Consider the following 15,265-nt stretch of genomic DNA (forward strand, 5'->3'; position numbering starts at 1 on the left):
GTGATATCCCACGTACTGTACTTAATAAACGGTGACTTTCTCCTGATCATCTGTCAACTATCAGTTTATTTCATAGATGCAACTATCAATCCTTCAAAGGGGGAGAAGGAACCTGTTCTCTTCTATACTTATAAGCAGCCAACAGTCATAAGTTGGTGTTCCGGGCCCAGGTCAAATGGTCAGATGCAGCCCAATCTGGGAGTGCTTTGATGCTGCCCACCCCCCACCCACCCTCACTCTCCCTTGCCCTGTCCCAGGGCAGGGTTGTGTACTTTTCTCTGATCTCTCAGCAGAGCTCTAATCTCTCAATCTTAAGGCAGACAGCCTTGCCTTGCAGTGTGCTTGTCTGACCCTTCTCAGCCATCAAATGCTGCCCACCCTGCCCCCACCCCCAGCCCCCACCCCACCCCGCTGTCCTGGAGACTAGCCAAGTCTGCTATGCTCTGCAGTCCCAGAGCAGGGGCTGTCCTGGCTCACTGTAAGTCTCTCACAGCTGGCGCCTGGTCCACTCTTTAGATAAACACTGGCCATGGAAAGAACATGAGTTTAACGGCTCCTCTCCTCAAGGCAGCAGACAGAGTCATTCCCAACCTGGAGGCTCCTCTGTAAGAACTGTAACATCCTTGAGGAAACTCCGGTAGCATGATTCACAAAAACAACCTTCATTCTATTATACTTTGAAATTAATTAATAGTAATGCTTGATCTGCTACCTCTTAATTATGCTGGCAAACTGATGAGGTTTATTGATCCATACTCGAGGAGTTAATTCCATAAGACACGCTGACAAAAAGCACTTTATGAGCGAACACATTGTTACGCCAGCTCATTTGCTGGAATGGCCTGCAGGCACTGTCCAGCCAGTCTCAGGCCAGTTTGGCTTCCTGAAGACTGTGCCAATCTCTCAGTAACTTGAGAGCAGTCTGCAATAATTCCCTAACAATGTTTTTTTCCCAAATATGAGAAGATCTAGCAAGTAAAAGTACATTCCGAAGGGAAACTGTAAGCAGCAAGCATCAGTGGCATATGTTATGCTTTATAATGGAATCTTTAAAGGTCATTTGGCTAAATTAGAAGAAATATATTTACTTTAAGAAGGAATATGTCTTAGAAGGTTCAGTTTCATTTCAACTGATACATCCCATAAGGTGCATTCATCAGAATGACTGGTATGGAAGGTGTTTACTATTTATTTAAAAATAACTGATAAGAGGTAAAATGTCACAAAATACACGCATTGAATACTTTCACACTGTTTTGGAGTAGTTGGTTCATTCATCCAACTGAGACATTCCAGGCAGATATCCACCACCCCGCCCGGGTTTAACATTGTCATGTCCCATAGATTGCATCGCTCTAAGAAAAGGGAGCCCGCTTTGCAGTAATGATGATGACATCATCTTGGGCTGACACTCCTCCTCTGCAGGGAAGAATGCTAAAAGGGTCCTGGGAGTGAACTTCCTTATCACTTATTTGAACGCCCCCCCCCCCCCCCACTGTGGGAGGGAGTCAACCTGTCAGGTTCAGAACATAGGAGAACTTCTGAGGGAACTCCCTGGCACCTGCTGTGTAGGGAAAACCTGTGTGCTTGCCCTGGGGTGCTGCAGCTCACGTGATGGGGCTGCGGCTGGAAAGTAGACATCTGGCTTCACACTCACATCTTCTCTCTCAGCCTTTTACATTTAGGTTTCAGCTCATGGGCTTCTGTTGCCAAGCTTTTCTGTTCCCTTAAACTTCAGAGTCTCTAAGCCCAAGTGTAGCAGAGGGCAAGCAAACAGCATAGAGGCCAAGCCCTGTGAGGAGGCACAGGTCACCTCCAACCTCCAAGCTCCCCCACTCTCAAAGCGCAGGCAGGCTCCCCTGCTGGGATAAACACTGCTTCTATATAATGGAGGGCATACATCATTAAAGAATGCGCTAACAAGCCTGCGCTTTTATACCAGCTGCAGTAAGGTTCAGCCCTATGAAAACTGGTGGAAAAGAGACAATGTGGGTTCAAGAAATGCCTCATCTCGTTGGAGAACTTCCAAAAAAGTTTTTGTTTGTTATTTGTTTTTAAATTTTAATCTAATTAAAAAAAATATAATGTGTTGCGGTATCTTCCTGCCTACCCCACCCCATGGTCTCATTCTTTGTCTCTCTCAAAATAAACAAACAAACAAGGCAAAACCCCCCAGAGAAAACAACAACAACAAACAACAAGAAAACACTAAAAACCTTGTCCAAAAAAGTTTTCGAAGGCTGGTTAATTCAGACACGGGAAGGACAGAAATGAGAAGAGACACAAGGAAGCCAGCTGTCTGGACCAGGCCAGAGAAGCTTTAGAGGTCAAGGTTCAAAGGCGGCCTCTGGAAGCAAGTGCTACGGAAGAGGCACAGAGGAGAGAGAAACAGAATTTGGGAGTCATCTCTTATGTCAGGCAGAATGTTGCTGGAGCCTTGATCACACTGCGAAACCCCAAGAAAAACCTGTGTCTAGCTGTGGTGTGGTTCAGCCCTAGCATGCACCTTTAATCCAAGAACTTTCTGTTGATTGTAAACAGGTAATTATGGGGTGGCTCAGCCCTGGCACACACCTTTAATCCAAGAGCTTTCTGTAAAACAGGATTAAATAAAGCCAACCATAGGTCAAGAGGTGGAGCAAGCAGCCAAAATTAACAGGGCATGGACCGAGGAAAAAGCCATAGAGAGTGAGAGGAAGTGCAGAAGATGACAGAGAGGCACACAGGAAGTAGAAGGAAGGGACACTCAGTCTGAAGGGTCATTAAGACAGCATGGAGAAGAAGGGCCTTTTTCTTCTGGGACATTAGCTGAATAGGAAGGCCAGCTGGGTGCTTTTTCTGCCTCTCGGGGCTAGCGGGCTTTCACACAGCATCTGGCTCCTGAGTCTTTATTGGTAAAAACTGAACATTTGGGATTTTGTTTAAGTACAACAATGGAAGAATAGAGCACGGGACTCAGGCAGTCACGTGCATACAAACTGCAGGCCATCCTCATCCCTTGGCCGCATGGAAGGTGCTAAGTTCCTGCCCTCCTGCGTAGGAACTTGTTTAATGAGAACCGCCAGGGAGTGAGAGCAGATGAGCTTTACTCTTGCTGAGAGAATCAAGCCTTTGGAACCGCACATCCTTCATGTGACCGGAGCTCTAAGAGCAGCATGGTCCAGCAGTGCTCAGAGACTGAAGGGCTCTGGGAGAAGCAGACTCCAATTAGGGAAAGTCTCTTCTGACGGCTTTGTGTATGGGCCCTGGGCTTCTTCAGCCTAGCGCAGTGATTCAATACTCAAACCAAAAGCAAAACCAACAAACAAAACCACAAGCAACACAAAACCAACTCCCCCCCCCCCAAACAACAACAACAACAACAACAAAAATAAATAAAAAAACTCATATTGATTCTCGCTCAGCCCCCTCCTCTCTGAATGCTCTTTTAACCACGTGACCATGTGAGGGAAACTGTCATCCCATATGCTCAGAAACTGAAGTTAAAGAAATGGGGTAGCTGGCCGAGCTGGTTGTGATTGGAATTTCCACATTCTGTCTTTAAAATCACTTGCTTTCCTATCTCCCCTCCTCCCCCTCCCTCCAAATGAAAGACTATATTGCTGAGGACTCTGGGGCTTATTTTCAGATTTAATTTCAATATAGAATTTTATAGCATAGTCCCTCCTCCCACCTCCCAGCCCACTCCTTTCCCTTTTCTACTTATAGGAAATTTAAACCAATGGACATTTTTTCCCCCTGGCAGTACAGAGCATTTCCGAGGGCTTCAGTAGCACAGACGTTATGCTGTAGATGGCTAATTATTGTCCTTTTATCCATTAAGAGCCATAAGATAAATATGAAAGAAAACAAGGACTAAATAGGCTCCTTCCCTATTCTCTTTCCATCCTTTATCTTTAAAGTAGGAAGCTTACTGAACCACAGCCAACAATTCACTCAGCCTAATGAAGTGTATAAGTAATGGGATTAAATAATCTTAAACCATGATTGCAGTGGCCTGATGCTGACATTCATCCAAACTCTGACAAACACTGGGTGGTGAGTTCATGCTTCATTTAAAAATAAACAAACTGGGGCAGCAGGAAGGTTCTAGCATAAAGTTTCAGAGGCACGGAACCTGGAAATACGAAACCCTTCATTGTAGTCAGAGCTGCAGCAAATGCTGTCCCGGTTCACTGTCCTGAACTCTGAAGCGGGCTGAGCCCAGGTTTTCCCAGGGGTCACTCTGCACCTGCAGTTACATATGTTCAGTGTTTTCAAGTCTCTCTCCAAGGAGCCTTGGAGGTACCACCAAGGCTCAAGGCCTTTCTGTTCTTACTTCTACCATGAAGAAACCATGTCAACTCCGGCAAATCAAACGTTCTCTGGCTTTTAGCTTTTTGGGCAATATGAAAGTAAATCCTACATTTTTCAATTTTACCAATGAAGACTCAGGAGCCAGATGCTGGGGTGAAAACTTCCTGGCTCAGAGAGGCAGAGAAAGCACCCAGCTGACCTTTCTACTCAGCTCACATCCCAGAAGGGAAAGCCCAAAAGCTAAAAGCCAAAGACCCAAGGTTAAAAACTTGCTAGCTCAGTAGACAGCCCAGGAAAAGAAAGCAAAAAGCCCCAGAGTCAAAGAGCTAAAGAATAGCTGGGTGTGGTGGCGCACACCTGGTAATCCCAACAGGGAGTGGCAGGCAGATATCTGTGAGTTCGAGGCCATCCTTGTCTACAAAGCAATTCCAGGACATCCAAGGCTACACAGAGAAACTCTGTCTCGAAAAACAAAAGAACAAAACAAAAGAGCCAAAGCACCTCTTCTTCTCTACTATGTCTTAAATACCCTTCAACTCAAAGTCCCTCCTTTCTCCTTAATCCCTGTCAGCTGCTTTCTTACTCCACCTCTTGACCTAAGGTTAAATTTATTAACTCCTGTGTACAGAAAGCTCCTCGATTAAAGGTGTGTGCTAGGCTGAGCCACACCATAATCACCTGTTTACAATAAACAGAAAGTTCTTGGGTTAAAGGCATGTGTTAGGGCTGAACCACACCAAACAAAAGACAAGTTTTTACAGTTCACAATCTCGGAGTTCACAATGCGATCAAATATCCTGCAACAGAACTGAATTAAGGTTCCCTCTGGGCCTTCAACATTCTGAATCTATGACAACAGAAGTTAGTATACTTTGGGATAAGAGTTGGGGGGAAATGTTAGGTTCAACTAGGACTTTCTGCTGCTCTGGGCAATCAACTGAGAGGTGTGTGCCTCAGCTTCCTTGGCAAATAAAGTGCTGCCTCAGAGACCACAGGGATCTGTTTACAGGGACCAGTGGCCACTGGGAAAAAGAGCTATGTCATGAGCAATGGAGCTTGTGTAACAACCCTGGAGTGGACATGCTGCTGCTGGCTAAGAATGGACAACTCTAAGGGTAGCATAAAAATGACAGGCGTACCATAATGTTCTACTTGTAGGTTTCTAGGACCCTCTGGATCCTTCTACTTTGCTATTCTCCCATGCTTCTCTCATCCAGAGTCTCAATGGGATGTCCTCCCCTCTGTCCCAGTTTCCTGGTAAGTGAAGGCTTTCATGGCACTCAGAGGAAGGACAGCAGGTTACCGAGAAGAGACTTGATACCCTATGAGCATATAAAGGGGGAGGTATCCCCCCTCAGGAACAGTCATAGGGGAGGGGAATAAGGGGAAAATGAGAGGGAGGGAAGAATGGGAGGATACAAGGGATGGGATAACCATTGAGATGTAACAAGAATAAATGAATTTAAAAAAATGACAGGCATGCTCTAAAGCGTGTTCAGTTCCCTCCCATAGATTTACAGCATGCCACCCTTACATAACTTCCCTATGGTACCTACTTGCTCAGTTTTTTCCATTTAAGGGTTATTTCTCAGGCTGCATTCTTTAACTAGAACCCTGGAACTTTTATCTTGTTGGCTTTCTATGCTTTGTTCTACTACTTTAGATTTAATCACCTTTTACAGCCTAACGTCACCTGTAAATATTTATAGGTTCTATATTTGAAACTATGAAACGCTGCATGTAAACAACACCACATACTGTTAGATGTGCATTAGAACCCCCTGGGTATGGTAAGAGGAGCTTAGAACTGCAGCTACCTTTATATAAGGTAGTCTGGGGACTGTGATCAGAATGGATAATTCAACGCATTTCAGACATTTTTTTATTTGTTAAATTGGGCAACAGGTATATGAACCTTTGTATTATTCATTATAATAACTATATATTATGCACACATGGGTGCATTTCGGTTTTTTTTTCGTTGTTTTCTAATTCCCACTGCAAAATTTAAAAAGCATGTTAGAAGAAGAAATGAATGTACGAGATGATCCTGCACATCCCTAGACCCAAGGGAAGGCAGCTGGCCAAGGTAAGCCTTATTCAACTAAACAAATACCTTCATTTTACTTAGAGATCGCTTTGTGTTGGGATGGTTGCTTTTGTTTTTAAAAGGGGGTTATGATAGGCTGGAGAGATGGCTCAGCTGTCTGCTGCTCTTGCAGAGGGCTAGTGCTTGATTCCCAGCACCTGAACAGGAGGCTCACAACTACCTGTAAGTCCAGTTCCAAGAGATCTGATTCCTCTTCTTATATCCAGCAGCACTGTACATCCATGATACACTCACACACACACACACACACACACACCCATGCACACACACATGCACATGCACAACCTTAAAAAAAACTCAATCTTAAGAAGAGTTGTAGCAAATTTTATGAAGTGTCATCTCTGTGAAAATTATCTATGCAGCCCTAGTCCCTCTTGGCCCACTTTGCTATGTGAGTTTAACAAAGTATTTTAAAGGCTCTTAATATTGCTGAAACACTGCACTCATCAAATAACTGAGGATATTCTATTAGGTGGCACTCAATTTACCTTTCCAATTTCTCACGCAGCATTCAGTTCCTACTTCTCTTAGGATCTCTGTACATGTGCAGTTAGATTAGCATAGCTTTCTCCTTGGGGCAGGCTAAGTTAGGGTCTGCCCTCAGCATCATGCCAGGCTTACACAACTTTAAAAAGTGATTTGAGAAGTTCCTTTCTTGCAAGGCTCTGAAGCTGGAAACACTGCAGGCAGCGTTTGTTCTTTGAAGATAGAAGAAATCCTGTTAGTGACATTTCCTTGCCTTTTCTCAGGTAGCAGCTCTGACTTTCATCCCCATTGGTGAAGTTATTTGAGGTTTTTCTTGCGTATTTTAGATTTACAGAGGAAACATCTCTTCTGTGAAAAGTATAAATTTTTTTAAGGGATGGGGTCTCCTGCATCCCTGGCTGGCACCGAACTTCTAATATCACTGTCTTCACCTCCCTGGCTGGGATTACAGGTGTGTGCTAGCACACCTGGCGCTGGTACTGAACATAAGGTTTTGTGCAGGCCAGCAGGGACTCCACCAACTGAGCTAAACCTGCAGCCACATCTTGTAACTGAAAGAAGTTTATTAGGGTTCAGGAATTTTGCTAAGAGTGAAGGGTCCCAGGTTCAGTGGGGAGAGAGGGAAATGGTCTCTATATTTAAGGCAACAGCTCCTTTCCCATCTCCACATTCTGTAGCTTTTGCTTTGCTTTTGTTTGTTTTTCTTCTGTCTGGATTTATTTCTACCACGTTCATTAATTCAGCTGGCCTTGAAGTCACTGTTTTAGAGTATGCTTAAATCTACCATACCTGCCTAACTTAACTTGTCATGAGTGGCTCCCTTTCTTTAGGATGTATCTCCTATCAGCCTTAGGTTACTTACCCTCCTTGAACCCCCAACCACCCCCCCCCCCCCCGCCTTGTAGCTGATGACCCTGTGGCCTGAGACTTCCGTCCACCTACCTCTGTCCCATGCATCATTGTCCTCAGTACATATTCTAAGGCGTTTGCCCCAGCAGGGTGCTTACTCGCTTAACTTTTTGTTTCTTATTTACTGGTTGTTATCTTTGCTAGTCAACTGCTAGATTTATCTACAATTTCCTTCTATACTTTTTATGTCTGCTTTTTCCTTTTGGACAGGGCATGTAATCAAGGCTGGCTATGAACCTGCAGCATGCCAGCTTCAGCCTCCCAAGATGTAAAACTAAACTGGTGTGACACATGTGGTTTCCATTTAGATTTTCATATGACAAATATTTTTCTACATAGTCTATGGATAGCAGAAGATAAATATCTTTATTATGTAGGCCAATGTACTTTGACTGTATTATCCAACTCATGTAATGGACAGGTCAAAGACTGAAAGAAATGTGTTTTCCAAATAACAGCTGTCTCCATCTCACCCCGCCTTTCCCCAGCACTGTGTGTAGTGATGTTTATAGAAGGCCAAGAGGTTGCTCCTCACCATGATAAGGTTATCAAGTACATCATGTCCTTTGGTTAATTTGGTAGTTTCGTAGCATGAATTGTATCTTGCTATTTGTATTATGGGATATTGACATTTGACTTTGAAAAAAATATTCTTTTGAAAACGCTATAACTTAATTATACTCATTGATTAATGCATCTTTGTATGTTTTTCTATTTGTTTTTATTCTTCCGCCCCTTTTCACAGGCTGAGATAGAGGCGAACTCTGCACATGCCGGGCAGGTGGGCTACCGCTGACAACACTCCTGTACCCTTTCTTTACCATCAGCTGGTAAGTGGTTTTCCTGGCTCGTTGCTTACCACACATTCACTTGATCTTGCCCTCCCTCATGTAATGTTTCCATCCATGTGTTTAGCTAATGGAATGTTTCTTTGAGTCACTTTTCAGAAGGGGTATATAGTCTTTCTGAGTGGCCATGGAATACTCAAAAGACTATTTCTGTTTTCTGTACAAGGTGGCTCAGTAGAAAGCAAGGTGACAGCATCCGGCATGGGTGCACCCACAACAGACGCTGTTGTAGCTCCACAGTTATGGCCATGCAAGCAGCATCAAGGCAGAGGATGGGCATTCAGCTGAAAGCAGACAGAATGTGCAAGGATTTAATATTTTTTCTAATCTTTCTCTAATGAGCATATCTTAAAAGGTGTTTTTTTTAAAAAAAAGAACTGCTACAATTACAAAGACAAATTTGACTTCCACATTTCTCTAAAATACCTAAATATATAAATAAATAAATAAATAAAACGAAGTATCTATCCCTAAAATCCTGCTTGAATTAAATCTAAAAAATAAACCAAACAAACCCATAAAAAGCGAGACACCATCTAAAAATGGCAATAGAGAAAAAGAAGTCATTTAGGCTTTCCTTTTTTTCTTCATTTTTTTAATTTTAAATTACAAAATAAAATATAAGATAAAGCAAACCCATCACATTGGAGCTGTAGAAGCCTCAGTTTCTTGCTACTGAAAATGATAGTAAAAGGAAGTGGACCAGTCTCCAAGGCTCCTGGGTGGCCAGAAGGCAAAGCAAAAATACTAAAAAATAAAACACGATTGGGCAGATGCTATTTGTCACCATGACTAATTTTAACTCTAAACATAAAAGCATTTTCTTCTTTGCATTGAGATGCCAGGCTTCCGGACAGAGGGATTTGCGAACGCTCAAGAAATGAGCAGGATCACAGCTTTTCACTGTGAGCTCTGGTACTGGAAGGCACCATTCAGGCCAGTGGTTGGTATCAATTAAAATCTCGGCAACAGAAGGCTTTCCGTGACTTTAAAAAGGGAAGCCGGTGGCTGGCAGTATCCCCTTGTTTTCATAAAGATGAATGTTAGGTGTCAAGGTGGTAGCATGGTAAATAAGAAAAGCAAATAGAATACATAAATAAGGCAAGTGAATAAAATGGCAAATAAAGTCCAGGCCAGAAGAAAGCTTTCTGCTTTTCATTTTGTCTTTTACTTTGACCACATCGAAGCCTCATTTGTAACAGGGTCTGATAATCTCCCTTTGCTCATCATGGTTCCATTAAGTATGACGTGGCAAGGTAGAAGGTCAAGAATGGGGGGGGGGGGTCATAATGCCTGGGGTTCCTATAGTCAAACATCAAGGGAGAGTGTTTTTAAAAAAGAGAAATCTCTCATTCTTGAGCCGTTTTTCCTATTATTGGGAGAGTGCTAGTGGGGTGACAGTAAGATCCCGGGACTGGATGTGTTTGAGTGTGTAGGCGGTGTGTGCAGTCAGAGACGAAGGGAGGCAGAAGGAGACACATCATGGTGGTGAGAGCAGAGGTGGGCGATTAGGGAGAGGGATGTGCATGTGGATTGTTCAGACTCTGTCCCAACTCTTTGGTGCCTTTTCAACGCCCACATAAGGCCCTGGTTCTAACTGCTTTAAAAAACATTCCATTAGGACGAACTTCACTACATAAAAAGACAGCTTTCCTGCGGAGGTACAAAAACCCACCTCTTAATGGAGCTGAAAATTTAGACCGCTTTAACTTCGCCATTTAGTGGCATAAGAGAGCAAAAAAGCTGCTAATGTGTCGGTTATTAATGTGCCAGGTTCTGGTACCTTCAAGTTAGTCTCCCAGGAGACTGGCTTGCTACTTTCAGAGGTCTGCTAGCCACTAGGATTTCAACGCTAATAAAAATGCCTGTCCCACTTTTCCAGCCACTCTGCCCAAAAGCCCTGACCCAGTGGAGGATCCTACATCACCACTCCATAAACAGACTTTGGCTGAGAAATGTCTGATGTGTGCGTCCCCAAGGCCCAGACTCCTTTGCAATGCCAAGAAGAAAGCAACTGTTCCTTCGTTATAGTCATACTCAGGAGCAAGCTCGTTTCAGTATGAGCAGAAGGTCAAACAAGCCTGAGGCCACGTTGATGCCCTTCATACGTAAAGACACAAATGGCTGTAAGCAAAGTACTGACCTCCCCATGTGCCTTTATGTTCCTCCTATCAAGCCAATTACTTTCAACATTGTCATAGCAACAGCAGCCCAGACACGCCTACTGTGTGCTACAGCTTCTCTATCCCATCACAATTATAAGGATCAGCTTAATCCCTTATACAGCCAATAGTTTCATGATACAAAACGAACACACTTGCTCATTCCTTATCTATGACATTAGGGAATTTTCAGCTTCACAAACAAGAGCACCCTGCTGCCAGGAAGGTAAAGGGTGCACCCAGAGTTTTAACCAGAGAGGTAGGACCAAGATAGATTCTATTCAAATCATTTTATATCCTAATAAAGTTTGGTGCTCTTAATTTTAATCTCTATATTTATTCAAAAATGTAAGAATAAGCAAAACTAACCATTAATAATTTCTATTGACTTCACTATTAATAATACAGCCATCAGTTAAAATAACTAGGGTGTAGTGTACTTATTACATTGACCCAAATGAATCTAAATAAATCTAACAGGGAATACCATATAGTTTAATATACGAACTCATTGTTTATAATAGTCCTGTCTACCCGAAATAGTTTTCTAAACAAACACTTCAAGGTGTTTATGTGTGGTGGCATATCCCAGCATCTACGTGGATCTGAGGCAGGGGGATCATGTATCCTAGGTCAAAACCAAGAAGTGTTGTAGGTAACATCAACGAACAAACAAAAAAGCAAGAACAAAAAGAAAAGGAAATCCCATTGACTGATGCCCACCCACTTAATTTTCTTGGCTTTGTTCACTACATCTTTGGGACACCTGTGCCCAGCAGTGTGACAAGGAGTTCGCTGGCTAGATCACGTGACAGTGTGTCCTGTTCTATGCCTAGATCCTGGAGAGAGACAAACAACCCTAGCACTGTCTGTATTCCTTAAGTCTCCCTTGAAAGCAAGCTTGTACTAACTCATGTTTCTTGTTTCTTTATTCTCTCTGTACTTTCGGCATGTACCTTATTAGAACCATGAAAGTTTAGTTGAAATTGAAAGTTGCCAATACCTCCACCATGGCCTGTGTTAAACTCTGAAATCAATTCTGGACAGGGGTCTTTGAGCAAAGCAGAACTGAATTCTGATAAGACTTAAATTACCTGCCCGGGTAGCTATGGAAAGATGTCATTAAAAAGGACCACGACTGCCGGCTCTTATGCGGGGGAGAAAAGATAGTAAGATTCTTCATTATCTGAATGCACTCAGCTCTTCCAAGTGTATGATTAAATATCTCCCAGACAGTATCGCCTTCCTTGTTGTAAGTGTGGTACATGCTAGGCAACCAGAGCAGAGGGTACCAGCATCCTAAGTCATCTCAGAGATCTTACAGCAGAGTCTGATTACTGAGCTGTCACAGCACAGGAAATGATTAAAAACTGAAGGCTTGTTATGCACCCAGGAAAGCATGGTTTAAACAAAAATGGAAGACAGGTATGTCCAAGAAGTGAAAGAGCTTCCTAGAGCTAAGTGAGTCTGTGTCTCACCACACACATCAGGAATGGTAAATAGGTCCCCCGAATCTAACTGTGATTAAGCTCAGATGTAGCATTCGTCCAAGAGCTTTTCCCGAGTAGTCCAAAGGTGCTTACAAAGATGGCCTCATTTCATCTTCAGGGATCTAATTATTACTATTGTAATATTACCATCATTTCCAGTAGATAGATAGATGAGAAAAACCAAGGCTTCGAAAGATCAAGTAACTTGCCCAAGACAGAACGCTTTGATGCAGTCCAACTCAAACTCACGTTCTCTGCACACTGTTAAACAGTTTCCCAGTACTACATGTAAGACGTTTGCTTGCAGAGCATAAAAAGAAATAGCATAAAGAAGCCTTCCACGAAAGCATCGTTACAGTAGCAGCGATCAGTGACAAAGTCAAAAAGGGACCAAACAGGAGCTATGAAAAAGTAACTGTTCCATGTTAGAGGAGTGCTAGGTGGCTGAACAAGGCTTTCATGACTCTGTTCCCCAAACTTGCAGCAATAAATGATTTCACAATGGTGGCCCGAATCACTGGGAAGGGCAGCCCACTGCAAGAGGTCAGAATTATAAAAAAGCTTTCCTCTTTTAAACCCGAGTTTCAGAGAGTGGTACTCTGGGAGCTGAGTGACAGAAGAGGTGAGAATTTGCTGACTTGGTTTTCTCTCATTGTAGCCGCCGCTGCTGCTTGCCAGATTGTCGGGTATTGTGGCGCTCATCTTTATAGCCCGAGTAACTAAATGCATGCAACACTGCCCAAGTCACAGGAAGAGGAGAAACGGTGACGAATGCTGGCCTGGCTCTAACTCCAACAGTAAGCAGAAGTCACCTTCCTCCTGTGCCTCCGGCCTCACTTCTAAAGGCAGCAGTTTGGCAAGTGACCTTAAAAAGGTTTTATTCTCCAAGCTCTATTAGCTGATGGCACTATAATGATGCTACACATGTTTAAGGAAAACAAAATAAGATCAAACCTAAGAGACGTGATGCAATATTATATGAATATATAAAATCTTAGCCGTGGAGAACTGAACTCTGTGCCATACACCTCATGGTTTCAATACGCTCAGGTTTTTAGGATATTGTTACCAACCAGGCTGGTTAGTTTTATGTCAACTTGATGCAAGCTAGAGTCACTGGAAAGGAGAGAACCTCAATTAAGAAAATGCTACCATAAGATCTGGCTACTGTAGGCAAGCCTGTAAGGTGGTTTCTTAAATAGTAGCTGATGGGGAGGGCCCAGCCCGTTATGAGTAGTGCTGACCTTGGGCTGTTGGTCCAGGGTTCTGTAATAAATCAGACTGAGCAAGCCATGGAGAGCAAGCCAGGAAGCAGCATTCCTCCGCGGCTCTGCATCAGCTCCTGCCTCCAGGTTCCTGCCCCCGCTAGATTCCCTGCCCTGCCCTCCATCAGTGATGGACTGTTACCTGGAAGTATAAGTTGAAATAAACTGCTTTTGGTCATGGTGTTTCATCACAGTAGTAGTGACAATAACCACACCATCAACCAAGACAGAAATTCCAATAAAACTGAACTCTGGAGATGTACAAATTTCTGAGTCTAGTACTTTCTTGTCAGGCTTTCTTCACTGTCAGAATGCCATGGCCTAGGGTGCAACCTTCACTATTTGTAGGTGTGCAAAAAAAAAAAAACCACTACTTTTTCCATGAATCCGTTCAGCAGATAGATCAAAACCAGAAAGATGGTAAAGAAATTTATTTTGGACATAAATTTTTCTTATTCAGCAAACCTAGCCTATCAGAAGGTAGCTTAATAGATTAATGTAAAATGCTAAGAAAATGTGACTTATTTTCGTCATTCAGTTTTGCTATTCAAAATTAGCTGTGTTCTTTTAAAAGAGGGAACCATTACTACCACAATTAAGAATTAGAACACAGCTCTCCTTAAGGTACTCTGTGTTAAAGACTTTCTCTACATCATAGACAACCTGGAGGATCAGGGAAGTATAAATGATTCTGCAGAGATAAGTAGTCCAGAACTTTGGAAGGCCACTGACCAATTCAGCCACCTGCTAAGTCTTCTCAAACACACTGGGCCTGAGTAACATGAGCAATGGCTCTGATAAGGGGAAAGTCCTTCATGTACACCCCCAGAGAACATAGTATGAAAACCACAGGCCAGACAACCTTTCCGGCAGACCACTAATTGAAAGGCAGCCCTTTCCTAACACAATTTTCCAACCTGATATGATCTGTAACTATATAGAAAAAGAATACAGAATGCCAACTTGCACATGTACACATCTTCAGAAGTTCAGAGAACGGATGGCGACGTTTATATGGAGTAAGTGGAGTTTGGCCGGAGAAGGCAGGGCAGATGGAGACCCAATGTGGGGACTTACAATGTAGCAGGGCTCGCAGTATGCCTTCTTCTCCACGGCGTAGAAAGGCTGGCCTCGGAGCTTGTTGTTGCAGACAATGCAGGTGAAGCAATCCACATGGAAGACCTGATCCATGGCGGTGCATCCTGTTCCTTCTCCAACCACGTTCTCCCCACAACGAGCACAGCGGCCTGGAAGATCAGGGGAGTTGTTACAGAGGGACCGTTAGACTCATCCAATGAAGCCAAAACGAGAGAGGCAGCAGGTTCACCCTGCAGCAAGACACACAGTACTAGCTAGCGCCATTGCTGCACTAACTAGCAAGCCCACCGTGGTCTCCTCTGTACACAGCAGGAGTCTACCCAAGTCAACTAAGGAGAAAGCTAAGGCTCCTGAGAAAGTAATGCAAGGCAATTCATATGCTTGATGCTGGGGCCAGGGGACTACTCTTACTCTAAAGAAGAGGAAAGAAAGTCCCAGAAAATGGTTAGCCGAGGTCATGCCTAAGAAGCCTTGTCTGAAGTGTCTGCTCCAGCCCCACCACTGTGTTGCCTGTTCTGAGCTCTGCATGCACAGCAGTTCAGATCTGCCACCGTGGAGCGTTATGGAGTGACTTCTCGCAGAAAAGGGCTTTCAGCACCCT

The 15,265-nt window shown here is 43.5% G+C and overlaps 1 protein-coding gene across 15 annotated transcripts in view; it reads right to left on the reverse strand.

Annotated features, from left to right (window-relative positions):
• The window catches only part of LPP (LIM domain containing preferred translocation partner in lipoma), a 604,427-nt gene that overhangs the window by 93,675 nt on the left and 495,487 nt on the right, over positions 1-15,265 (reverse strand). For all 15 annotated transcript variants that reach the window (XM_084802403.1, XM_084802406.1, XM_084802400.1 and 12 more), the window contains one exon: positions 14,644-14,813. In XM_084802403.1, coding sequence (XP_084658529.1) covers positions 14,644-14,813 — 170 coding nt within the window. The remainder of the gene's footprint in view (positions 1-14,643; positions 14,814-15,265) is intronic.

The sequence above is a fragment of the Acomys minous genome (genome assembly GCF_964271855.1).
Source record: "Acomys minous genome assembly, chromosome: 11".
NCBI lineage: Eukaryota > Metazoa > Chordata > Mammalia > Rodentia > Muridae > Acomys > Acomys minous.